The 26832-nt window shown below is 54.5% G+C and overlaps 2 protein-coding genes across 2 annotated transcripts; one reads left to right on the top strand and one right to left on the bottom strand.

Annotated features, from left to right (window-relative positions):
* Positions 1-54: 54 nt before the first annotated feature.
* On the top strand, positions 55-9966 carry NR2F6 (nuclear receptor subfamily 2 group F member 6). The gene is made up of 5 exons (XM_062510337.1): positions 55-103; positions 140-335; positions 6263-6357; positions 7774-8298; positions 9692-9966. The coding sequence occupies exons 1-5, from the start codon at positions 55-57 to the stop codon at positions 9964-9966; spliced, it is 1140 nt and encodes a 379-aa protein (XP_062366321.1).
* Positions 9967-12642: 2676 nt separating this feature from the next.
* On the bottom strand, positions 12643-24472 carry OCLN (occludin). The gene is made up of 8 exons (XM_062510311.1): positions 23502-24472; positions 19497-19655; positions 16842-16981; positions 15945-15971; positions 15289-15483; positions 14472-14643; positions 13410-13451; positions 12643-13313 (listed from the first exon to the last, which is right to left on the bottom strand). Exons 1-8 carry the CDS (start codon positions 24213-24215, stop codon positions 13212-13214), a joined length of 1551 nt encoding a protein of 516 aa, XP_062366295.1. The 5' UTR covers positions 24216-24472; the 3' UTR covers positions 12643-13211.
* Positions 24473-26832: the final 2360 nt, after the last annotated feature.

The following is a 26832-nucleotide window of genomic DNA, read 5'->3' as shown; positions in this document are numbered from 1 at the left end:
CTCCGGGAGGCTCCGCTCCATGCGGCGCTGAGCCCCGCCGAGCCCCGCGGAGCCATGGCCATGGTGGCCGGCGCTTGGGGCGAACCGAACGGTGGCGGAGGCGGCGGTGGCGGCCCCGGTGGCGGTAGCGGTGGCGGAGGGCCGGAGGAGGCGGCGTCCCCCGGAGGCGGTGGCAGCGACGCGGAGCACGGAGAGGAGGAGCGGCCCGGGGCCGGTGCGGACTGCGTGGTGTGCGGGGACAAATCCAGCGGGAAACACTACGGGGTGTTCACCTGTGAGGGCTGCAAGAGCTTCTTCAAACGCAGCATCCGCAGGAACCTCAGCTACACCTGCAGGTGACAGCGGGGGTGGAGTGAGGGGACACCGGGGGAGATGGGGGAAACCAGGGGGACACCTGGAGGGAGCGCAGGGACACTCGGGGGACACCTGGGAAACAGCGGGGATGGGGGGATCCAGGGGGACAAATGAAAGGAGCACAGGGACACCCGGGAATGGGGGGACACCCGGGGAGCAGCGAGGAAGGAGGAACTGAGCGGATCTTGGTTGGGGATGAGTGGGAGTCTTGGTGCTGGAGTTGTCCCAGTACAAACCAGTGGCTCCCAGTACAGCACAGGGATCCCCCAGTAGAAACCATTGTGGTACGGGGATCTCCTAGTACAAACCCCCCAGTGGGTTCCAGTGCAGCATGAAGGTGTCCCAGTACAAACCAGTGGACCCCAGTACACATTAGGAGTCCCCAGTGCAGTTTGAGGGCCTCCCAGTAGAAACCAGCAGCTCCTAGTTCAGCTGAGGTTTCCCCCCACTCCGAGTCCAGCACTGGTTTCCCCCAAAACGACTGCTCCCATTCCCGGGATCCGTTCCCAGTGTCCATTCCCAGTGTTCCTGGCATTCCCGTGGTGCCCGTGTCTCACCCTGGGCACTGCTGGGATCCAGCGGGAGCAGGGGTCGGGATACCGGAACAGGGACACCGGGAGCCCCTGGAATTCCGGGAGCAGGGATCCGGGAGAAGAACAGGATCTGGGTCAATACCGGGAGCAGGGATCTGGGTCAATACCGGGAGCAGGGAGGTGCTGGAATTCCGGGATCAGGGATCCCCCGGGATACCGGGAGCAGGGATCCGGGTCGATACCAGCAGTGGGGATACTGGGAACAGCAATCCACTGGAATACCAGGATCAGGGATACCGGAAACAGAGATCCACTGGGATACGGGGAGCAGGATCCAGGGCGATACCAGGAGCCAGGATACTGGGAACAGGAATCTGGGAGAATACTGGGAGCAGGGATTCCCCCAGGATGCTGGCAGCCCCTGGAATACTGGGAGCAGGGATCTGCTGGAATAGTGGGATCCAGGATACCGGGATCAGGGAGCCACTGGAATACCAGGCTCAGGGATCTGGGTCAATACCGGAAACAGGGAGCCCCTGGAATACCGGGAGCAGGGATACCGGAAGTGGGGATCCCCCGGGATCCCAGGATCTGGGATACCAGGTCAGTACCAGGAGCAGGGATCCAGGGGGATACTGGGATCAGGGAGCCCCTGGAATACTGGGATCTGGGATCTGGGTCAGTACTGGGAACAGGGATCTGCTGGAATATCGGGATCCAGGATACCAGGAGCAGGGATCCCCCGGGATACCGGGAGCCAGGAGCCCTTGGAATACCAAGAGCAGGAATCCAGGTCAATACTGGGAACAGGGATCCACAGGAATACCGGGATCTGGGATACTGGAAGCAGAGATCCACTGGAATACCGGGATCAGGGATACTGGAAGCAGAGATCCACTGCAGAACCGGGATCTGGGATAGCGGGTCAATACCGGGAATGGGGATCTGCTGGAATATTGGGATCCAGGATATCGGGAGTAGGGATCCAGGTCCATACCAAGAGCAGGGATCCACTGGAATACCACGATCTGGGATACTGGGTCAATACCGGGAACAGGGATCCAGTGGGATTCTGGGATCTGGGATTCTGGGATCTGGGATCCTGGGAGCAGGGATATAGGAAGTGGAGATCCACTGGATTACCTGGAGCCAGGATAACAGGAGCAGGGATCCAGGTCAATACAGGGGTCAGGGATCCTTTGGAATATCGGGATCCTTTGGAATACTGGGATCCAGGATACTGGGAGCAGGGATCCAGGGAGGGATCCCAGGATCAGCGGAGATAATGGGATCAGGGATCCTCTGGAATTCTGGAATCTGGGGCAATACCAGGAGCAGAAATCTCTTGGAATATTTGGAGCCGGGAACCACTGGAATTCTGGGATCCCTGAGGATTCCCCACCTCCCCATGGGATCCCTGGGAAGTTTGGAGCTGCCGGAACTTCTGGAATTCCCAGAGTTTTGCATGAGGGAATCCCCAATCCCAGGCTGCTCCTGAAGTGCGGAATTCCCAAATTTCCCCATTCCATCATCCCATTTTAGGGAGAGAGCTCTGGAATTTTTGGGAGAAAAGGATCGGGAATCATCCGGGAGCTGTTGGATCTAATCCTGGCTGGAATCAGCTCCCGGTCCTAAAATTATCCTGAACTTTTCCAATGGGTAAAAACCACCTGGATAATTCCCACCATGGTTTTGGGAAAAGCTCCCAAAAAATACTCCTGGATTTTTCCCAATCCCAACGGGAATTCCCTCAATCCCTCCCAAACTCCAGGAATGGCTCAGGCCACAATTCCCAGCTGGAAAAACCATCCAAAAGAACCATCCAAAAAAAATCATCCTGGATTTTTTTCCAATGGACAAAAACACCCGGGTAATTCCCGCTGTGGCTTTGGAATTTCGGGAAAAGCTCCCAAGAATTATCCCGGATTTTTTCCAGTGGATAAAAACACCCGGGTAATTCCCACCGTGGCTTTGGAATTTTGGGAAAAGCTCCCAAAAATTATCCCAGATTTTTTCCAATGGATAAAAACACCTGGGTAATTCCCACCGTGGCTTTGGAATTTTGGGAAAAGCTCCCAAAAATTATCCCGGATTTTTCCCATCAGCCAAACCCTCCCCCCAAAAACCTTCCCAAAAAATCCCCTCCGGAGTTTTCCAATGGAAAAGTGAGCTGGGAAATTCGGGAATCTCCGAAAGGCCCGGGCTGTGCTAATGACTTAATTAGGGCGGGTAATTAGCGGGAGCGATAATTAAAGGCACTTGGAATATGCAAATGAACTCCGCCGGGGGCTCGCGACCGCTTTTGGATTCCCGGAACAAAGGAGGGATCCTGCAGTTTAATTCCTTTGGAAAAACCCAAAATTCCCAAATCGATTCCTGACTTTTGAAATTAAAAAAAACCAACCAAACAAACAAACAAAAAGAACCCTGGAATATCCCAAATCCCAGCGATTCCCAAATCACTTCCCGTTTTTTTTTTTTTTTTTTACCTGGGATAATTCCCAGGTTCATTTTTTGATATTCCAAAGTCACGGTGGGAGCCATCCAGGTGTTGCTTCATCATCTGAAAAAAATCTGGGATAGTTTCTGGGAGCTTTTCCCAAAATTCCAAATCCACTGTGGAATTAATCCAGGTTATTTTTATCTACTGAGAAAAATCCAGGACAATTCCCAGGCTCTTTTCCCAAAATTCCAAAGCCACAGTGGGAATTATCCAGATATTTTTTATCCATTGAAAAAAAAATCCGGGATAATTTCTGGGAGCTTTTCCCAAAATTCCCAGGCTTCCCCCCCTCTCCGCCCCCCCCCCAAAATTCCAAGACTGTAGTGGGAGTTATTGAGAAGTTTTTATCCATTGAAAAAAAATCCGGGATAATTTTTGGGCTCTTTTCCCAAAATCCCAAAGCCATGGTGGGAATCACCCAGGTGTTTTTATCCATTGGGAAAAATCTGGGATAATTTTTGGGAGTTTTCCCAAAATTCCAAAGTCACAGTGGGAATTATCCAGGGGTCTTTACCCACTGGAAAGAAATCCAGGATGATTTTTTTGGATGATTTTTTGGGATAGTTTTTCCAGCTGGGAATTGCGGCCTGCACCATTCCTGGATTTTGGGGAGGGATTGAGGGAATTCCTGTTGGGATTGGGAAAAATCCAGGAGTATTTTTTGGGAGCTTTTCCCTAAATTCCAAAGCTACAGTGTGAATTATCCAGATGGTTTTATCCATTGGAAAAATCCGGGATAATTTTAGGACTGGGAGCTGATTCCAGCCAGGATTGGATCCAACAGCTCCCGGATGATTCCCAATCTTTTTCCCTTCTCCCAAAAATTCCAGAGCTCTCTCCCTAAGCCGGGATGAATTCAAAGTGTGAATTATCCACTGGAAAAAATCCGGGATAATTTCTGGGCTCTTTTCCCAGTATTCCAAAACCATGGCGGGAATGATCCAGATTTTTTTTTTTTTTTTAACCCACTGGAAAAATCCAGGTTAATTCCAAGGTTTTGTTTTTTTTTTTCCCCTGGCCGTTTCCCGGGAATTCAAACCTGGATGAAGACGTCAACGCCGCTCCCGGATCCGCGCCGGGGATGTTGGGGATGAATTAATTCCGTGTTGGGATTCCGGAAAGATCCGTGTCGGGATTCCAGCGGCTGCCGCGGCTTCGGCTGCTGGAATCCATCCCGAAATCCCAAATCCATCCCTAATTCCCGAGTCCATCCCGAAATCCCGAATCCATCCCGAAATCCCAAATCCATCCCGAGTCCATCCCGAATTCCCGAGTCCATCCCGAAATCCCAAATCCATCCCTAATTCCCGAGTCCATCCCGAAATCCCAAATCCATCCCGAAATCCCAAATCCATCCCGAGTCCATCCCGAAATCCCAAATCCATCCCTAATTCCCGAGTCCATCCCGAAATCCCGAATCCATCCCAAAATCCCGAATCCATCCCGAATTCCCGAGTCCATCCCGAAATCCCGAATCCATCCCGAGTCCATCCCTAAATCCCCGAATCCATCCCGAATTCCCGAGTCCATCCCTAAATCCCAAATCCATCCCGAAATCCTGAATCCATCCCGAAATCTCAAATCCATCCCGAATTCCTGAGACCATCCCAAAATCCCGAGTCCATCTTGAAATCCCGAGTCCATCCCTAAATCCCAAATCCAGCCCCCATTCTGACTGGGAAGGGAATTCCCACAGCACCAACCCCTGGAAATGGGATCGGGGCGGGGGAGCGTTTGGATGGGAAGAATTCCATGTGGGAATGTGAGCCAGGACTCCTTTTCCAGGGATTTTGGGAATTTTGGGATGAATCCATGGGATGTGACCCATTTTCCAGGGATTTTGTGAGTTAGGGGTGAATCCACGACCCCTTTTCCAGGCTCTGAGGAATTTTGGGATGAATCCGTGAGCCAAAATCCAGGGATTTCAGGAATTTTGGGAATTGGGGGGGGTGAATCCAGGACCCTTTCTCCAGGGATCTGGGGAATTTTGCGATGAATCCATGAGTCAGGACCTCTTTTCCAGGGATTTTGGGAATTTTGGAGTGGATCCATGATCCATGAGCCAAAATCCAGGGATTTTTGGAATTTTGGAATTGGGGGGGGGAATCCATGAGCCAGGGTCCCTTTTCCAGGAATTTTGGGATGGATCCATGGGATGTGACCCCTTTTCCAGGAATTTTGGGATGGATCCATGGGATGTGACCCATTTTCCAGGGATTTTGGGAATTGAGGGGTGAATCCAGGACCCCTTTTCCAGGCTCTGAAGAATTTTGGGAAATGGGGGCCCCTGTTCCAGATATTTGGGGAATTTTGGGAATGAGGGGATGAATCCAGGACCCCTTTTCCAGGAATTTCGGGATGAATCCATATCATGTGACCCCTTTTCCAGGAATTTCAGGATGAATCCATGTCATGTGACCCCTTTTCCAGGAATTTCAGGAATTTTAGGATGAATCCATGTCATGTAACCCCTTTTCCAGGAATTTTGGGACAGATCCATGGGATGTGACCCCTTTTCCATGGATTTTAGGAATTTTGTGAATTTTGGGATGAATCCATGAGCCGGGACCCTTTTTTCCATGCTCTGAGGAATTTCAGGAATTCTCTCCCTTTATCCCAGAATCCCGCAGGATTCGACCTCAACACTCCCTGAGAATTTTCAACCCCAACCCCGCAGAAAATTCCCAAAATTCCTCGGAATTAAACCCCAAAAAACTCCTTGATGGAAAACCATCAACAAAACAACAACCAATCCTAGAAAATCCCGGAGGGGAAAAACGGGGAAGGGAGGAATTGATTTATGATGGGGGGAGGGGAAGCTCAGATTCCTGGGAATTCCAGGAATTCCAGCTGATCCCAAGAATTCCCACAGATCCAACCGGGATTGCCAGATCGACCAACACCACCGGAACCAGTGCCAGTACTGCCGCCTCAAAAAGTGCTTCCGAGTGGGAATGAGGAAGGAAGGTATGGAAAAAAATTCCCAAAAAATCCTGGGAATCCTGTTTTTTTGGCCAAAAAAAAAAAAAAAATCCTGTTTTTCCCATTCTTTTCCTGCTTTTTTCCCGTTATTTTGGCTTTTTTGGGGGGGATTTTTTGTTTTTTTTTTTTAATTGTATTATTTTTTTTTATTTTTGGTGGGATTTTTTGGGGATTTTTGGGGGTTTTAGTTTTCAATTTTTAGTGTTGTTGTTTCTTTTTTTTTTTCTTTATGGGGGATTTCTGGGGATTTTTGGAGATTTTTGGGGATTTTTTGGGGGGATTTTTGGTGACTTTTTGGGAATTTTTATTATTTTTGGGGGGATTCGGGGGATTTTCTTGGGGGGGAATTTTTTGGGGAAATTTGGGGGCATTTTATGGGGATTTTTTTGGGCAATCCTGGGTTTATCCCCAAAAATCCTGGGTTTATCCCTAAAAATCCCAGGTTTACCCAAAAAATCCGGGGTTTATCCCCCAGAAATCCTGTCCTGATTTTTTGTGATGGGGATTAAAATCCAGTAGGATTTACATGGGATCGAGATGAAGATCCAATAGAATCCGTTTCAATTTGGGATGAAAATCCCATAGGATTTTTTGACTTCGATATGGAAACCCAGTAGGATTTTTTGGTTTCAAAATGCAAATCCAGTAGGATTTTTTGGTTTCGTGATTCAAATCCAGTAGGAATTTTTTGTTTCGCGATTCAAATGCAGTAGGATTTTTTGGGTTCACAATTCAAATCCAGTAGGATTTTTTTGTTTAGAGATTCAAATCCAGTAGGATTTTTTGGTTTCGTGATTCAAATCCAGTAGGATTTTTTGGGTCCCGCATGGAAATCCAGTAGGATTTTTTTGGGTTCGGGATTCAAATCCAGTAGGAATTTTTGGTGTCATGATACAAACCCAGTAGGATTTTTTGGTTTCGTGGTTCAAATCCAGTAGGATTTTATGGGTTCACAATTCAAATCCAGTAGGATTTTATGGGTTCACAATTCAAATCCAGTAGGATTTTTTGGTTTCGTGGTTCAAATCCAGTAGGATTTTTTAGGTTCCGCATGGAAATCCAGTAGGACTTTTTTGGGTTCGGGATTCAAATCCAGTAGGATTTTTTGGTTTCATGGTTCAAATCCAGTAGGATTTTTTAGGTCCCACATGGAAATCCAGTAGGATTTTTTGGTTTTGCGATTCAAATCCAGTAGGATTTTTTGGGTTCACAATTCAAATCCAGTAGGAATTTTTGGGTTCACAATTCAAATCCAGTAGGATTTTTTGGTTTTGCGATTCAAATCCAGTAGGATTTTTTGGGTTCACAATTCAAGTCCAGTAGGAATTTTTTGTTTCGCCATTCAAACCCAGTAGGATTTTTTGGTTTCACGATGAAAACCCCGCTCTCTCCTCCCTGCAGCCGTTCAGCGGGGCCGCATCCCCCCCAGCCACTCCAGCAGCAGCCCCAACCCCATCCCCAACGCCGAATTCTTCAACGGGCAGCCGGTGTCGGAGCTCATCTCCCAACTGCTCCGCGCCGAGCCCTACCCGGCGGCGCGCTACGGCTCCCAGTACGCCCAGCACGGCAGCGTCATGGGCATCGACAACATCTGCGAGCTGGCCGCTCGCCTCCTCTTCAGCACCGTGGAGTGGGCCCGGAACATTCCGTTCTTCCCGGAGCTGCCGGTCTCGGATCAAGTGGCTTTGCTGCGGTTGAGCTGGAGCGAGCTCTTCGTGCTCAACGCGGCGCAGTCGGCGTTGCCCTTGCACATGGCGCCGCTCTTGGCCGCCGCCGGTTTTCACGCCTCGCCCATGTCGGCCGACAGGGTGGTGGCCTTCATGGATCAGATCCGGGTTTTCCAGGAGCAGGTGGACAAGCTCAACCGGCTGCAGGTGGATTCGGCGGAGTACAGCTGCCTCAAGGCCATCGCGCTCTTCACGCCTGGTATGGGGTGGGGCGGGGAGGGGTTTTGGGGTTTTTTTGGGGGTGTTTGGGTGTGGAGGGAATGGGGTTTGGGTCTGGGTTTTATTGAGGGTTTGGAGTTCGATCCAGAGGTGGGAATGGGATGCCAGGTTATTTTTTTGGGGTGTTTGGAGGGGTTTGGGTGTGGAGGGAATGGGGTTTTTTCTGGATTTTATTGAGGGTTTGGATCCTGAGGTGGGAATGAAGGGGCAGGGTTTTTTTGGAGTCTGGAGGGGTTTGGGTCTGGGTTTTATTGAGGGTTTGGAGTTCGATCCAGAGGTGGGAATGAGATGCCAGGGGTTTTTTTGGGGTGTTTGGAGGGGTTTGGGTGTGGAAGGAATGGGGTTTTTATGGATTTTATTGAGAGTTTGGATCCTAAGGCTGGAATGAGTTTGGAGGGTTTTTATTTCTTGGGGTCTTTTTGGGGGTGTTTAGGTTTGGAGGGAATGGGGTTTTTCTGGGTTTTATTGAGGGTTTGGAGTTGGATCCAGAGATGGGAATGAGGTGACAGGGTTTTGGTTTGTTTTGGGGTGTGTTTTGGGGTGTTTGGGTGTGTAGGAAATGGGGTTTTTCTGGGTTTTATTGAGGGTTTGGATGCTGAGGCTGGAATGAGGTGGGAGGGGGTTGTCAGGATTTTTTTCTGGAAGTTTGGGGGATTTGGGTAAGGAGGGAATGGGGTTTTTCTGGGTTTTATTGAAGGTTTGGATCCTGAGGTGGGAGGTTTTTTTTGTTTGTTTTTTTTTTTTTGGAGTTTGAGGGGGGTTTGGGTCTGGGTTTTATTGAGGGTTTGGGGTTGGATCCAGAGGTGGGAATGAGGTTGGGAGGGGTTTTGTTCCTAGAAGTTTGGGTATCTTTGGGTGTGGAGGGTAGGGTTTTTCTGGGTTTATCCTGGGCTTCTCCTGAGGGTTTGGGATGGATCTGGTGATGGGAATGGGGAGGGAGAGGTTGTCTTGAGTTTTTCCCAGTGGATTTTGGGACATTCCCCATAAATTTCAGGACATTCCTTCTAAATCCTGGGCCATTCCGTATCAGTTTTGGGACATTCCCCATGAATTCCCAGCCCATTCCCCACCAATCCCAACTCATCCCCAACAGATTTTTAGGACCCTCCCCATAAATTTCAGGAGATTCCCCTATAAATCCTGGGACATTCCCGCATAAATCCTGGGACATTCCCCTATGAATCCTGGAACATTCCCTATCAATTTTGGGACATTCCCCTGTAAATTCTGGGACATTCCCAATGAATTCCCAGCCCGTTCCCCACCAATCCCAACCCATCCCCAACAGATTTTTAGAACCCTCCCCATAAACTTCAGGGCATCCCCCTCCCCAAATCCCGTGTTTCTCCAACGCCCTTCCCGTCCCTCCGCAGACGCCTGCGGGCTGTCGGACGCGTCGCACGTGGAGGCGCTGCAGGAGAAGGCGCAGGTGGCTCTGACGGAATACGAGCGCTCGCAATTCCCGGCGCAGCCGCAGCGTTTCGGGAGGCTCCTGCTGCGGCTCCCGGCGCTCCGGGCCGTGCCCGCCTCCCTCATCTCCCAACTTTTCTTCATGCGCCTGGTTGGGAAAACGCCCATCGAGACCTTGATCCGGGACATGCTCCTGTCCGGCAGCACCTTCAACTGGCCCTACGGGGCTGGGCAGTAGGGTTGGGAATGGGGATGGGAGTGATGGGTTGGGAACGGCGCCGGGAATGGAGATGGGAATGGTGGACTGGGAACGGCGCCGGGAATGGAAATGGGAATGATGGGTTGGGAACGGCGCCGGGAATGGAGATGGGAATGATGGACTGGAAATGGTGCCAGGAATGGAGATGGGAATGATGGACTGGAAATGGCACCGGGAATGATGGACTGAGAACGGCGCCGGGAATGGAGATGGGAATGATGGACTGGAAATGGTGCCAGGAATGGTGGACTGGGAACGGCGCCGGGAATGGAAATGGAAATGATGGACTGGAAATGGTGCCAGGAATGATGGACTGGGAACGGTGCCGGGAATGGAGATGGGAATGATGGGTTGGGAACGGCGCCGGGAATGGAGATGGGAATGATGGACTGGAAATGGCGCCAGGAACGATGGATTGGAAACGGTGCCACGAATGATGGACTGGGAACGGCACCAGGAATGGAAATGGGAATGATTGATGGACTGGAAATGGCGCCAGGAATGATGGGCTGGGAACGGCACCGGGAATGATGGACTGGAAATGGTGCCGGGAATGGCAGTGGGAATGATGGACTGGAAATGGCGCCAGGAACGGTGCTGGGAATGATGGACTGGGAACGGCACCAGGAATGGCAATGGGAATGATGGGTTGGGAATGGCGCCGGGAATGACAGATTGGGAATGCCATGGAATGCCCGATTGGGAATGGCGCCAGGAATGCCACATTAGGAATTGGCCAGGAATGCTGGACTGGGATAGTACCAGGAATTGCACCGGGAATGCCAGATTGGGAATTGAACTGAGAATGCTGGATTGGGAATTGGCCAAAACACCGGACTGGGAATAGCACCAGGAATGCAGGATTGGGAATAGAGCCAGGAATGCCAGACTGGAATCGCGCCGGGAATGCTGGACTGAGAATAGCCCCTGGAATTGCACCGGGAATGCCGGATTGGGAATTGGCCGAAACACCGGCAGAGCCTGGTGCTGCCAGAACGGGACTGAGCCCTCGGGGGGTGTGACTGGATGGGTTTGGGGTTGTTACCAAAGGTTTTGGGGTCCTGGTGTTGTCCCAAAAGGTTTTGGGGTCCTGAGGTCATCACCAGAATTTGTGCGTTTCCAGCATTGTCACCAAAGGATTTGGAGTCCTGATGTTGTTCCCGAAGGTTTTGGGGTTTCAGCATTGTCCCCAAAAGATTTGGGGTCCTGGTTTTGTCACCAAAGGTTTTGGGGTCCCAATGTAGCCCCAAGAAGTCCCAGCTTTGTCACCAAAATATTTGGGGTCCTGGTGTTGCCCCCAGAAGCTTTGGGATCCCGGCATTGTCACCAAAGGTTTTGGGGTCCTGGTGTTGTCCTAAATAGTTTTGGGTTCCTGGTGTTGTCACCAAAACATTTGGGGTCCTGACATCACCAGAATTTGTGGGGTTCCAGCATTATCCCCAAAATTTTGGGGTCGTGACATTGTCCCCAAAGGTTTTGGGGTCTCAGTGTTGTCCCCAAAAGATTTGGGGTGCTGACATTGTTACCAAAGGTTTTGGTGTCCTGGTGTTGCCCCTGGAAGTTTTGGGGTCCCGATGTTGTCCCCAGGGTGTCCCCAAGGATGGAGGGGATACACAAGGGACACAGAGGCCCCTCCCCAGGACTGTCTGGCCCCCCCCCCCCCCCCCCCCAGCTGGCACCAGGATTTCAGGATTTGGGATTTCACAATTTGGGATTTCAGGATTCCGGGACGATCCCCGGCCGATGGAATCCTCTCTCCGCCATACAAACCCATTAATTAAATAATGCCACTTAAAGACATTTCCTACAACCCCGGCGGTCTGGAATGAGCCAGGATTTCAGGATTTGGGATTTGGGATTTGAGGATTTCGGGACGATCCCCACTGATGGAATCCTCACTCCGCCATATAAACCCAGTAATTAATGCTAATTAAAGACATTTCCTACAACCCTGGTGGTCTGGAATGAACCAGGATTTGGATTTGGGATTTCAGGATTTTGGGATTTCTGGATTTTGGGACGATCCCTGCTCCGCCATATAAACCTGGTAATTAACGCTAATTAAAGACATTTCCTACAACCCTGGCGGTCTGGAATGAGCCAGGATTTGGATTTGGGGATTTGGGATTTCAGGACAATCCCACCAATGGAATCCTCACTCTGCCATATAAACCCAGTAATTAATTAATGCCAATTAAAGACATTTTTCCTACAATCCCAAGGGTCTGGATTTAGGATCTGGCAGAAAAACTGGAATGGGGGAGATCAAACACACCCCAAAAATAGGGAACATTCCATAAAAACCCTAAAATCAGATTTAGGGAGATTTTGGGTTTCTTTTCCCAAATCTTGGGGATTTGGGTTTGTTTTCCTGAATTTGGGGTTTCCCCTTCCAAAACTGGGTGGATTTTGGGGTTCCTTTTTTCAGGTTTTGATGGATCTGGGATTTCCCTCCCAGGGTGGAGGAATCTGGGGTTCTCCCTTCCAAAACTGTGGGGAATTTGGAATTTGTCTCCCAAAGTGGGAAAGATTTGGGAATTCTCTCCCAAAGTCTGTGGGGATTTGGGATTTCCCTTCCAAAACTGGGAGGGTTTTTTGGGATCTTCTCCCAAATTTAAGGGAATCTCTGCCTCCCCATTTCGCCCCGACCCCAAATTAAAATCAACAATTACACTTCATTTATTACAAAAAAAAACCACCAACAATTAAAATATTACACAATTCCCACTGTTCCCTATAAAATATTTTGGGATTTAGGTCCCAAAAAAAACCAACAAAGGGTTTTTTTGTCCCCCAAACCCCAATTTGGGACCCCCAAAACCCCTTTTAAGGCAGCCAGGGGAGTGCAAACCCCATAAAAAAACCCTATTTACAACCAGGGGAAGGCACTGGAGGGGTCCCAGAGGGTGTGGGGGACATTTAGGGAACATTTGGAGACATTTTAGAGTGGAGGAGGATCACATCAACAAACACCCCCCCCCCCCCCCCCCCCCCCACCCTTGGCATTCCAAAATGAGGAATTTCAGGGTTTTTTAAGACAAAAAAAAAAGGCACAAAATGAAGAATTTGGTGGGGGGGGGGTGGGGTGAGGTGTTCCCCCCCCAAAAAAAAGTCCCTTTTTTTTCTTTCTTTTTTTTCTATTTTTTTCTTTTTCTTTTCTTTTTCTTTTCTTTTTTTTTTTTCTTTTCTTTTTTCTCTTTTTTTGGGGGGTGGTGTCATTGGGGTCACCCCCGAAGTTTGTCGTAGTCGCTCACCATCCTCTTGATGTGGAAGAGTTTATTCCGCAGGGTTTGGGATTCCCGTTTCTTGTCCTGGTACTCTGGGCTCTGGGGAGGGATTTGGGGACATTTGGGGACGTTTGGGGACACAGGGCATTTTTCCCAAAGAGGGGTGACCCCCAAAAATCAACCCCCAGAACTCACCCGCTTCAGGTCCTTGAGGTGATTGTACTCCTCAGCCAGGGCCTGTGGGGACACAGGGGACAGTGGGGTCAGTGGGATACAGGGGTCAGGGGGACACAGGGGACAGTGGGGTCAGTGGGATACAGGGGTCAGGGGGACACAGGGGACACAGGGGACAGTGGGGTCAGTGGGATACAGGGGTCAGGGGGACACAGGGGACAGTGGGGTCAGTGGGATACAGGGGTCAGGGGGACACAGGGGACACAGGGGACAGTGGGGTCAGTGGGATACAGGGGTCAGGGGGACACAGGGGACAGGGGACACAGGGGACAGTGGGGTCAGTGGGATACAGGGGTCAGGGGGACACAGGGGACACAGGGGACAGTGGGGTCAGTGGGATACAGGGGTCAGGGGGACACAGGGGACACAGGGGACAGTGGGGTCAGTGGGATACAGGGGTCAGGGGGACACAGGGGACACAGGGGACAGTGGGGTCAGTGGGATACAGGGGTCAGGGGGACAGAGGGACACAGGGGACACAAGGAACAGAGAGATCAGGACAGAGGGGACATGGGGACAGGGGGGTCAGGGACAGGGGGACAGAGGGGACAGGGATGGGGGGAAAGGAAGGGGACAGGAGAGTCAGGGGGACAGAAAGAGGGACAAGAGGACAGGAGGGACAGGGGAATGGGGAGGGGGCAGAGGGGGGAAATGAGTGGTACAGAGAGGGTGGGGGGACAGGGAGGGGACAATAAGGGGGAAGAAGGAAGGGGACAGGGAGGACAGCAGGGTCAGGGGGACAGGGATGGGGGGACAGGAGGGGATGGGGGGGACAGAGGGGACAGTGGGGTCGGGGACAAGGGGGGACAGGGATGGGAGGACAGAGGGGACAGAGAGGTCATGGGGACAGGGATGGGAGGACAGAAGGGGATGGGGGACAGGAGGGGACAAGACGACAGGGCAACAGAGAGCGGACAACGGGAGAACAGAGAGGGGACGAGGAGGGGGAGAAAAAAGCAGGAAAAAAGGATCAAAACCAAATTAAAAAAACAAATATATATCCAGAAAAGGGAGGTACTGGACCTGGTACTGGGCGCTGTCCTCGGGCAGCTGCTCCAGCTGCTGCTCCAGCTGTGCCAGCCGCTGCCCCAGCGCGTCCAGCTGTGCACACAGCTCCTTGTAGCGCCGCAGTCCCGCCCCAAAATCCTCCTTGTAGCGGCGGCGAGCGGAGGGCGAGCTCAGCGGAGGGTACAGCCTAAGGACAGCCACGGCTGTGGGGTTGGGATCGGCTTTTCTGGGGTCTGATTGGGGCTTGGGAAAGGGTTTGGGCTTGGGAGAGGGTTTTCTGGGATCTGATTAGGGGCTGGGATCAGGTTTGGGGTTAGGAAAGGGTTTGGGGTTAGGAAAGGGTTTGGGGTCGGGATTGGGATTGGGGTCAGGATTGGCTTTTCTGGGATCGGGTTTGGGGTTAGGATCGGGTTTGGGGTTAGGATCAGCTTCTCTGGGATCGCGTTTGAGGTCAGGATCGGGTTTAGGGTCAGGATTGGGTTTGGGGTTAGGATCGGCTTTTCTGGGATTGGGTTTGGGGTCAGGCTCAGCTTCTTTGGGCCCCAGGCACAGCACTCTCAGTCCATCCCAGTCCAGCCCAGTTTAGACCAGTCCAATCCAGTTCAGACAAGTCCAGACCAGTTTAGACCAGTTCAGAGCCAATCCCAACCCCAGCATTCCCAATCCAGACCAGTTTGGACCAGTCTGGACCAGTTTAGACCAGTCTGGACCAGCCCCAGCACTCCCAGTGTGGACCAGTTCCAAGCTGGTCCCAGCTCCTGCACTCCCAGTTCAAAGCCCCTGCTCCCTGCTGTCCCCAAGTGTAACCTGTGCCACTGTCCCCAAGTGTCACCTGTGCCACTGCTGGCTGTCCCCATCGCGCTCATCGCCAGACTCAGGGGCCGTGGTGGGCTCGGTGTCGTACTGGGAGCACTGGGAGCACTGGGACTGTCGCGACTCCTCCGGCTCGGGCGGGCGGCGACCACGGCGACCACGGCGGGCGGGGGGCTTGGGGGGGTCCTGGTCACGGTCCTGGGCCTCCGAGGGGCTGGGGGGGTCACTGAGGGGACACAGGGACATTGGGGACATCAGACATGGGGACATCGGATATGGGGACGCAGGGACACTGGGACATTGGGATATGGGACCTTGGGGACATGGGGACATTGGGGACACTGGGGACATTGGGGACACAGGGGCACTGGGACATTGGGATATGGGACCTTGGGGACATGAGGACATGGGGACATGGGGACACAGGGGCACTGGGACATTGGGATATGGGACCTTGGGGACATGGGGACATTGGGGACACTGGGGACATGGGGACACAGGGGCACTGGGACATTGCGATATGGGACCTTGGGGACATGGGGACATTGGGGACACTGGGGACATGGGGACGCAGGGGCACTGGGACATTGGGATATGGGACCTTGGGGACATGGGGACATTGGGGACACTGGGGACATGGGGACACAGGGGCACTGGGACATTGCGATATGGGACCTTGGGGACATGGGGACATTGGGGACACTGGGGACATGGGGACGCAGGGGCACTGGGACATTGGGATATGGGACCTTGGGGACATGGGGACATTGGGGACATGGGGACATTGGGGACATTAGGATATGGGACATGGGGACATGGGTTTGGCACAGGGGGCCTGTGAGAGTCCTGGTCACGGTCCTGGGCTTCTGAGGGGCTGGGGGGGGTCACTGAGGGGACATGGGGACCTTGGGGACCTTGGGACATTGGATATTGGACACAGGGACATGGGGACATTGGGGACATGGGGACATTGGGGACATGGGGACACGCCTCTCTCCCAACCTCTCCCCACATTTCCCAAACTTTCTTAACCCCTCTCCCCCTCCCCAAATTTCCCTCCCCCTTTTCCCAACCCCTTCCCAAATTTCCCTCCCCTTTTCTGGACCCTCCCCTAATTTTCCGCTTCTCTTCCTCCCCTCTCCCCCTTCCCAAATTTCCCCACCCCTTTGCGACCCCTCCCCAAATTTCCCGTCCCCTTTTCAGACCCCTCCCCAAATTTCCCCACCCCTTTGCGACCCCTGCCCAAATTTCCCATCCCCTTTTCAGACCCCTCCCCAAATTTCCTCCCCCCTTTTCCCAACCCCATCCCCAAATACCCCTCCCCCTTTCTGACCCCTCCTCAAATTTCCCCTCCCCTTCTCCCAACCCCTCCCCACCTTTCCCATCCCCCCGATCTTTTCCCGACCCCTCCCCAAATTTCCCCACCCCTTTTCTCAATCCCTCCCCAAATTTCTCACCCTTCTCCAGCCCCCTCCCCAAATTTCTCACCCTTTCCCCGCCCCCTCCCCAAACTTCCCCACCCCTTTTCCCTCCCCTTCCCCACACAAAATTCCCTCCCTTCCCCCTCCCCACCTTTTCCAGCTGTTTTTGGGGGGCTCGCAGTAGGCGGGGGGGCTGTAGGGGGGGGCTGGCCCCGGGGTCTCTCCCTTCTCCGAGTACGCGACGGTGGCGGCCTCGTCCGGAACGCTGCTCCCACCTGACACGTTCTTCACCTGGGATTCAGCATCTGGGGGGTTAACTCAGCTGGCAGAACGGGGGAATGCCCCCGAGAAAATTCCACCAGGAACCCACAGAAATTCAGCGAGAAATCGCCGAAAATTCAGCAAGAAATCGCTGAAAATTCCCTGAAAACTCAGTGAGAAATTGCCGAAAATTCAGGGAGAAATTGCCGAAAATTCTGAGAAAATTCAGTGAGAAATCGCCAAAAAATCTTCTAGAAATCTGCAAAAATTCACTGAGAAATCGCGGAAAATTCTGAGAAAACTCAGCGAGAAATCGCCAAAAATTCCTCACGAAATCGCCAAAATTTCACCAAGAAATCCCTGAAAATTCACTGAGAAATCCCCGACAATTCCCCAGCAATTCCTGCAGACAATCGATGGATACCAGGGGTTGTTGTCCCAGCTGGAGTCCCCAAAATCCTCCTGAGACTCCCCAGATCCTCCAGGGACATACCAAAAAAACCCCAAAACCCCCAAACCAGAAACCCCAAAAAACCCCAAAATCTCAACACCCCCCAAATCCCTTTGGAGAGACAGGGACAAGGACAGAGGGACAAAGGGACAAAGTGACAGAACTCAGGGGTGGTGACACCTTCAGGGTGACACCCCCAAAGATTTGGCGTTGGGGGAAAAACCCAGAAACCCCCAAAACCCCAAACCCCAAAACCCCCAAATCTAAAATACCCCAAATCTGATGGAGAGACAGGGACAGAAGGACAAAGGGACAAAGTGACAGAACTCAGGGGTGGTGACACCTTCAGGGTGACACCCCCAAAGATTTGGGGTGGCCCCACAGAGGGACAAGGGACATCCGCCTGTCCCCTGTCCCTTCCTTCCGCCCCTTTGTGCTCCAGCTGTGCCGGATGCCACCGGTCCCGGCTTGGTGGCCTTGGGGACATCCGGCCGGACACGCCACTTCCGTCCCTGTCCCCTCCCGGGGGCCACCAGGTGTGTCCCCAAACCGCAGTGGCATTTGGGGTGACCCCATAAAGAGCGATGTCCCCAAAGAAGGGGACGCAGCAAAAGAGGGGGAGGTGGCACCTGGAGGTGGCACTCGGGGGTGGCACCGGGTGGGTGGCACCGTGTCCCCAAAGGGACAGGAAATGCTCGGCCAGGGAGGGACTTTGAGCAAATAAACTCAAATTGAATCAAAAAAGAAATCAAATAAAAAAGGGACAAAGGCGGCGTGGCCGCCGGGGGACACAAAGGGTGGGAGTGGTGGCATTTGGGGACCGCAAAGGGACACAGGACAGGGGGACGGGGACAGGAGTGGGGGGACAACTGGGGACAGAGGGAGGAGTGGGGACAGATTTGGGGACACAGAAAGAGGAGTGGGGACATGGGGACAGGGGTGAGGGGTCACAGAGGATTTGGGACATGGGGACAGGAGGACAAGGGTGAGGGGACACAGAAAGAGGAGTGGGGACATAAGGACAGGAGTGTGGGGACACAGAACCAGGAATGGGGACACTGGGGACAAATGGGGAGGGGTGTGGGGGACATTGGGGACAGCCAGAGCCAGGTACGGGGGGAACAGGGACAGGAATGGGGACACAGGGACAAGGACAACGACAGGAATGGGGACAAGGACATTCCCACCCCTCCCCTGCCAGCAGCTCCCGCCAGGCCAGGACAGGAGGTGACACATCCCAGGCCACACTGGGGACACCGGGATGTCCCCAAGGTCCCCATCCAGGTGCCACCAGCTGCCAGTTCCGGGTTTTTTCTGGTGCCACCTCCCAGTTAATCATTGGCCAGACCGAAACCTGGCGGTGTCACCTGGTGGTGTCACCTGCTGTGTCCCCAAGCCCTCTTGGCGTCCCCAAATTCCCCCCCAAAGACCCCACATGAAGTCCCCAAATCCTCCCTGAAGTCCCCAAAATCTTGGGGTCTCCAAACCTTTCCTGGCGTCCCCAAATCCCCTCTGGTGTCCCCAAACCCTCCCTAATGTCCCCAAATCCCCCAAACTCCTCCCTGCGCTCCCATCCCAAATTCAGGAATTTCCAACCCCACTGGAAGAGGGCCAGGATGGATCCCCTGGATCCCATTCCCAACAAACATTCCCAAAAAAATCCCAAAAATCCTGGGACTCACCCACTCCTCCACGTCCATGAAAAAAAGCTGGGAAGGATCCCCAGTATACCATTCCCAAAAATCCCAAAAATCCTAAAAATCCCAGGACTCACCCACTCCTCCATATCTAGGAAAAAAGGTCAGGAAGGATTCCCTATATCCTACTCCCAAAAATCCAAAAATTCCCACAAATCCTGGGACTCACCCACTCCTACACGTCCATGAAAAAAAAAAAAAAAAAAAAAAGCTGGGAAGGATCTCCCAGATCCCATTCCCAAAAATCCTAAAAATCCAAAAAAAATTCCCAAAAATCCTAAAAAAATCCCAGAACCCACCCAACTCCACACCTGGGGAAAGAGTTGGGAAGGATCCCCCAGATCCCATTCCCAAAATTACCAAAAAATCCCAAAATTCCCAGAATCCCAGGACTCACCCACTCCTCCACGTCGGGCCCTTCGGGGCCGGCCGGGATTTTATCCCAATAAATGTTGGGTTTTCCATATTTCCAGATCTTGCTGCGGGTTTTGTGGGCGAAGACACAGATGAGGCAGAGCAGGAGCACGATCAGGAACCCGCAGGCGATGGCGACGGCCTGGGGAAAAAAATCAGGATTTGGGAATTCCCAAAAAAAAATCCCTGGGATCCATCACGAACCCGCGGGTGATGGCAACGGACTGGGGAAAAAAATCGGGATTTGGGAATCCCCAAAAAAAACCCCTGGGATTGATCAGGAACTCTCAGGCCATGGTGACAGTGTGGAAAATTTCAGGATTTGGGAATTCCAAAAAAAATCCCCTTGGTTTGATCAGGAACCAGCAGGCGATGGGTGACAGCCTGGGAAAAAAATTGGGATTTGGGAATTCCCAAAAGAATCCCATGGGATCCATCAGGAACCTGCAGGTGATGGTGATGGACTGGAAAAATTGGGATTTGGAAATCCCAAAAATCCCCTTGGACTGATCAGGAGCCTGCAGGCAATGGCAACAGACTGGGAAAAAATCAGGATTTGGGAATTCCCAAAAAAAAACCCCTGGGATCCATCAGGAACCCACAGGCCCTAGTGAGAGACTGGGAATAAATTGGGATTTGGGAATTCCCAAAAGTCCTGAGGGATTGGTGGGAACTGGGACTTTATTCCCTGAAATCTCTGTGGTAGTGGATGAGCAACGATCCCAAAGATTTTCTGTCCTTCCTAAATCCCAAACTTTTCCCTGTCCTTCCCAAACCCCAAATATTCCTCAATCCCAAATCCCAAACTTTTCCTGTCCTTCCCAAATCCCGGGATGGGGCCCCTCAGGGATCCCAGAGATTTTTGGGGCTGCAGAGAGGATTGAGATCAAGGGGTTGATTTTCCCATGGGATAATTGGGGATTTGGGAAGGACAGGGAAGGTTTGGGATTTGGGAAGAGCAGGGAGGATTTAGGATTTGGGAAGGATGTGGGAAAGGTTTGGGATTGGGGAAGGACGAGCAGGATTTGGGAGGGTCCCGGTGGCAGCTGGGCCCCATCCCGTGCCAATCCCAATCCCAACCCCATCCCGTGCCAATCCCATGCCAATCCCGGCTCCATCCCATGCCAATCCCGGCCTCATCCCGTGCCAATCCCAGCCCCATCCCGTGCCAATCCCGTGCCAATCCCGGCCCAATCCCGTGCCAATCCCGGCCCCATCCCGTGCCAGTCCCGGCCTCATCCCGTGCCAATCCCGGCCCCATCCCGTGCCAATCCCGTGCCAATCCCGGCCCCATCCCGTGCCAATCCCGGCCTCATGCCGTGCCAATCCCGGCCCCATCCCGTGCCAATCCCGTGCCAATCCCGGCCCCATCCCGTGCCAATCCCGTGCCAATCCCGGCCCCATCCCGTGCCAATCCCGGCCCCATCCCGTGCCAATCCCGTGCCAATCCCGGCCCCATCCCGTGCCAATCCCGGCCTCATGCCGTGCCAATCCCGGCCCCATCCCGTGCCAATCCCGTGCCAATCCCGGCCCCATCCCGTGCCAATCCCGTGCCAATCCCGGCCCCATCCCGTGCCAATCCCGGCCCCATCCCGTGCCAATCCCGTGCCAATCCCGGCCCCATCCCGTGCCAATCCCGGCCTCATCCCGTGCCAATCCCGGCCCCATCCCGTGCCAATCCCGTGCCAATCCCGGCCCCATCCCGTGCCAATCCCGTGCCAATCCCGGCCCCATCCCGTTCCAATCCCGGCCTCATCCCGTGCCAATCCCGGCCCCATCCCGTGCCAATCCCGGGCCCCATCCCGTGCCAATCCCATGCCAATCCCGGCCCCATCCCGTGCCAATCCCGGCCCCATCCCGTGCCAATCCCGGCCCCATCCCGTACCAATCCCATGCCAATCCCGGCCCCATCCCATGCCAATCCCGGGCCCCATCCCGTGCCAATCCCGTGCCAGTCCCGGGCGTTCCCGGGCCCGGCCGGCCGGGCTGGAAGTGCCGCATTCCAATTCCAGCCCCGCGTGGGGCGGGGGGGGGGGGAGGGGGAGCGCGGGCACGGCCCCGATCCGGGCGGTACCGGGACAGGGATCGGGACCGGGGAACGGTTTGGGATTCAGAATCCCGGGAATGCTTTGGGATCGGGATCTGGGAATGATTTGGGGTCTCTGCGTTTTGGGGCTGGAGCGGGGCAGAGCGGGGGAGGTGAGCGAGGGGGCGGGGCTGATTCCCGAATCCCAAACCTTCCCGAATCCCAAACCATTCCTGCCCTTTCCAAATCCCAAACCTTCCCAAATCCCAGACCATTCCTGTCCTTCCCAAATCCCAAACCTTCCCAAATCCCAGACCATTCCTGTCCTTCCCAAATCCCAAACCTTCCCAAATCCCAAACCTTCCCAAATCCCAGACCATTCTTGTCCTTCCCAAATCCCAAATCTTCCCAAATCCCAAACCTTCCCAAATCCCAGACCATTCTTGTCCTTCCCAAATCCCAAACCTTCCCAAATCCCAGACCATTCCTGTCCTTCCCAAATCCCAAATCCCAAACCTTCCCGAATCCCAGACCATTCCTGTCCTTCTCAAATCCCAAACCTTCCCAAATCCCAAACCTTCCCTGTTTTCCCTCAGTCCGGCTCCGCTCCAAGTTTTTTTACAACCGGGAGAGCAAAGTTCCCGAAACTGGGAACGAGCTCCGGGCTCGTCCCCTCCCCGAAACTCCCGGCAGGGCAGGAGCGTTTATCCCAGGATTTCCTGCGTCCCGGGATTGTCCCGGTTTTCCCACAGCCCTGGATTGTCCCGGTTTTTCCCACATTCCCGGATTGTCCCGGTTTTCCCCACACTCTCGGATTGTCCCGGTTTTTCCAGCATTCCTGGATTATCCCGGTTTTCTCACACCCAGGATTGTCCTAGTTTTTCCCACATTCCCGGATTGTCCCAGTTTTTCCCACACTCCCGGATTGTCCCAGTTTTTCCCACATTCCCGGATTGTCCCAGTTTTTCCAACATTCCCGGACTGTCCCGGGTTTTCCAACATTCCTGGATAATCCCAGTTTTTCCCCACATCCAGGACTGTCCCAGCTCTTCCCAGCCCTGGATTGTCCCAGCTTTTCCCAAATCCTCCCTGGTTCATCCCAGTTTTCCCCCAGCCCCAGCTCATCCCATAAATCCCGTTCTTCAGGGATCGAGGCCAGGACACCCCCGGCCCCAAATCCCTGAAATCCCACGGGAAAACCCTGAGCCCAGCCAGGAGCGGCTCCTCTTCCCACAGATCCCGTTTGATGAGGCTTTATCCCAATCCTGGAGATCCAACCAGGATCCAACCACGCCCAGATCACCTCCCTCACTCTGTGGGATGAGCCCGATCCCGAAGATTCTCCGTGCTTCCTAAATCCTAAACCTTTCCAAATCCCAAACCTCCCCAAATCCCAAACCTCCCCAAATCCCAAACCTTTCCCTGTCCTTCCCAAATACCAAACCTTCACAGATCCCAAACTTTTCTGTGGGAGTCCCTCCCTCACCTCCTGCAGGTCTCTCCCTCCTTTGGGAATTCCTGGGATCCCCCTGGGATTGGGATCTTCATCCCTCATTTCCTGGGGGTCCCTCCCTCATCTTTTCGTGGTCCCAGTCCCTTCCCAGTAGTCCCAGTCCCCTCCTGGTGGTCCCAGTCCCTTCCCAGTGGTCCCAGTCCCCTCCTGGTGGTCCCAGTCCTTTCCCAGTGGCTCCCTCTCCCCTCCCCACCCCCTGGTAGCCCCCGCTCCCCTCCCAGTAGTCCACACTCCCCAGTAACCCTCACTCACTTCCCGGGGGTCCCCATCCCCCAGTGGCCCTCCCTCCTCTCCTGGTAGCCCCCGCTCCCCTCCTGGTAGCCCCTGTCCCTCCCAGTGGCTCCTGTTCCCCTCCCGATAGTCCCCACCCCCCGGGACCACCCCCCCCCCCTCCTGCTAGCCCCCGCACCCCTCCCGGTAGTCCCCACGCCCCGGTAGCCCCCGCTCACCTCCTGGGGGTCCACGGTGCAGTAGTGGTACAGGTACTGGTTGAGCACGGTGCCCCCGGCGTACACCTGGCTGCACATGGCTAGCAGCGGGCTGTAGTAGTAGCCACCACCGCTCATCTGCGCCTGCGGGTTGACTCCCACCACGTAGACAATGGTAGCCACCAACATCACCAAGGCCAGCACGGCGCAGACCACCAGCACCACCAGGTAAAACCGCCGCGAGCGCGACCCGCTGGACTTGCTCAAGCTGGCCACCAAAAACCCCAACTGGGCTAGGAAGCAAAACACGGCCATGGCGATCATAAAACCATTGGCCGTGCGCGGGTTGGTGACTCCACCGTAGTAGCCACCGTAGCCATATCCATAATTAACCCCGCTGCCGTAATAACCGGAGCCGTAAAACCCGCCCAGGCCGTTGCCAAAAACGCCGCTGCCGTAGCCATAACCGTAGCCGTACTCCCAGGCCAGCGTGGAGGCCACGCAGGCGAAGATGGCGATGCACAGCACGATGACCACCACCTCCAGCACCTTCACTAGCCCGGGCGGCGACGACCACTTGTAGAAAAGCTGAGGGACGTCCTCGATGTAGTAGGAGCCCGGTGGTGGCGAGCGGGGTCCGAAATCGTAGCCGTAGTCGCCCGTTGGTGGCCCGTAAGTGACCGGGGGTGGCCCGTAGCCGCTGGCGGGGCTGTCGTAGGGTTTTTTGGGGAGCATCCCTAAAAGGGGACAGGGACAGAGTGGCTCGTGGGAGGTTCTGTCAGCGGTAGCGCCGGAGGAAGGACTTTGGCCACTTCGTCATCGTCAGAGTCGCCGCCCACACGGAGTGGCCATGCCGCAGTTGGAGTGGTCACCCCAGAGTCGGAGTGGCCACACTGGAGTGGCAGTGGCCACCCCAGAGTGAGAGTGGCCACCCCAGAGTGAGAGTGGCCACCCCAGCGTGAGAGTGGCCACCCCAGAGTCAGAGCGGCCACCCCAGAGTCAGAGTGGCCACCCCAGAGTGAGAGCGGCCACCCCAGAGTCAGAGTGGCCACCCCAGAGTCAGAGCGGCCACCCCAGAGTCAGAGTGGCCACCCCAGAGTGAGAGCGGCCACCCCAGAGTCAGAGTGGCCACCCCAGAGTCAGAGTGGCCACCCCAGAGTGAGAGCGGCCACCCCAGAGTCAGAGTGGCCACCCCAGAGTCAGAGTGGCCACCCCAGAGTGGCCGCAGTTTCATGGGGAAAGTGAGACACGGGGTTGTCAACCCTGAGTCAGAGATGTTGAAAATCCTTGGAGATCCCCACAAAAAAACAAAACAAGCAAACAAACAAACAAAAAAAAAAAAAAAAAAGAAAATGTCCCCCCCAAAAAAATCCTTGGAGACCCCACCAAAGAAACTTGAAGACCTCCCAAAAAAAGTCTTGGACACCCCCACCAAAACAAAATCTGGGACACCTCACAAAAAAGCCTTGGAGGTCCCACAAAAATCCCTTCCAAACCTCCCACAAAAAAAAAAAAAAAAAATTGAAGACCCCTCCAAAAAAACCTTGGAGACCCCACTAAAAAAAATTTAGAGACCCCAAAAAGAAGCCTCGGAGATCCCCAAAATCTTGGCGGGGAAACTGAGGCACTGAGTTGCCACCCGGAGCGGGAGCGGCCGCGGGTTCCGCGTGGGGAAACTGAGGCACGGTGACTCACGGGCCAGCGCCACCGCGGTGTCACCCCGGTGTCACCTCCCTGTCCCCTCCCAGCACCACCAGGGAATTATTTGGGATTTTGTTTGGAATTCTCCAATGGGAAGCTTTTGCCCCGAGGGTGTCGCCGTAATCCGATTTAAAAATATAAATAAATAAATCAAAATAATCGCAGTCAAAGTGAGAATAATTAAAAATAAGGATCGTTAAGGAGGGAGAGGAAATTTTTCTCTGGTTGGAAAATTTGGGGTAGGGGGAAGGTCACGAAATTATCCAAGTTTTTGGGGAGTCCTCCCCTGGGCCTTGTGGAGATCCCGACCGGCAAAGAGGAAAAATTTAAAATTTGGATTTTCCCTGAAAAAAAGACCAAAACCCCCCAAAAAACCCCAAATCCCTGCGGGAAACACAAACCGGGCACCGGTTCCGGTGGTACCGGGGTTCGGGGGGACCCCCTGGGAGAGGCTCGGGGGAGTTTTGGGGGTTCCCAAGTTTGGGGTTTCCCAATTCCATCAATCCCAAATGTGCCGGTCCCAGCTGGACCCCGCGGTTCGGTTTCCCGCAGCGGGGACCGGAGCGCGACATCCCCGGTGGTGGCGGGGAGGGGACGGGGCTGGGGGGGGGTCCCTTCCCCCGCTGGGGACACCGGGACCGGGACCGGCACCGACACCGGGACCGGAACGGGCGGGGGCAGCGCGGAGGGGATTGCGGCGGGGTCGGGGAGCCCGGTACCGGTGTGGAACCGGGGGGGAGCCGGTACCGCTCTGGAACCCGGTACCGGATGGGATATGGGTGCCAATGGGGGACCCGGTACCGCTCTGGAACCCGGTACCGGATGGGATATGGGTGCCAATGGGGGACCCGGTACCGCTCTGGGACCCGGTATCGGATGGGATATGGGTGCCAATGGGGGACCCGGTACCGCTCTGGAACCCGGTGGGGACCCGGTACCGCTCTGGAACCCGGTACCGGATGGGATATGGGTGCCAGTGGGGGACCCGGTACCGCTCTGGAATCCCGTGGCCGGTACCGGTGCGGACTGGAATCCGGTGGGGACTCAATACCGGTGTGGACCCGGTGGGGATCCAGTAGCGCTCTGGGATCCGGTACTGGAGGGGATCTGGTGGGGACCCGGTACCGCTCTGCAATCCGTGGCCGGTACCGGTGTAGACCCGGTCCCGGTGCGAACTCAATACGGACCCGGTACCGCTCTGGAATCCGGTACCGGATGGGATCTGGGTGCCGGTGAGGACCCGGTACAGGTGTGGAACCGGAGGGGACCCGGTACTGCTCTGGAATCCGGTACCGGATGGGATCTGGGTGCCGGTGGGGACCCGGTACAGGTGTGGAACCGGAGGGGACCCGGTACCGCTCTGGAATCCGGTACCGGATGGGATCTGGGTGCCGGTGGGGACCCGGTACAGGTGTGGAACCGGAGGGGACCCGGTACTGCTCTGGAATCCGGTACCGGATGGGATCTGGGTGCCGGTGAGGACTCAATACGGACCCGGTACCTCTCTGAAATCCGGTGCCGGCGGAGCCCCCGGTACCGCCCGGGAATGTCGAACCAATTCCCCCCCCCCACCACCACCCCCCCCCGGCCGTGCGCAGGAGAACCCCGGAGCTCGGTCCCGTCCCGGTACCGCCCCCACCCCGCTCTGCCG

The sequence above is a fragment of the Cinclus cinclus genome, chromosome 28 (assembly GCF_963662255.1).
Source record: "Cinclus cinclus chromosome 28, bCinCin1.1, whole genome shotgun sequence".
Lineage (NCBI taxonomy): Eukaryota > Metazoa > Chordata > Aves > Passeriformes > Cinclidae > Cinclus > Cinclus cinclus.
This window is presented reverse-complemented; position numbering and strand designations above follow the sequence as displayed.

Coding starts and splice junctions, on each gene's coding strand:
- NR2F6 (XM_062510337.1), top strand. CDS start 55: ATGGCCATGGTGGCCGGCGCTTGGGGCGAACCGAACGGTGGCGGAGGC. Junction 104..139: donor ACCGAACGGTGGCGGAGGCG/GCGGTGGCGGCC, acceptor GCGGTGGCGGAG/GGCCGGAGGAGGCGGCGTCC. Junction 8,299..9,691: donor CATCGCGCTCTTCACGCCTG/GTATGGGGTGGG, acceptor GTCCCTCCGCAG/ACGCCTGCGGGCTGTCGGAC.
- OCLN (XM_062510311.1), bottom strand. CDS start 24,215: ATGCTCCCCAAAAAACCCTACGACAGCCCCGCCAGCGGCTACGGGCCA. Junction 16,982..19,496: donor GGCCCGACGTGGAGGAGTGG/GTGAGTCCTGGG, acceptor GCTGAATCCCAG/GTGAAGAACGTGTCAGGTGG. Junction 13,314..13,409: donor ACCTCAAGGACCTGAAGCGG/GTGAGTTCTGGG, acceptor ATCCCTCCCCAG/AGCCCAGAGTACCAGGACAA.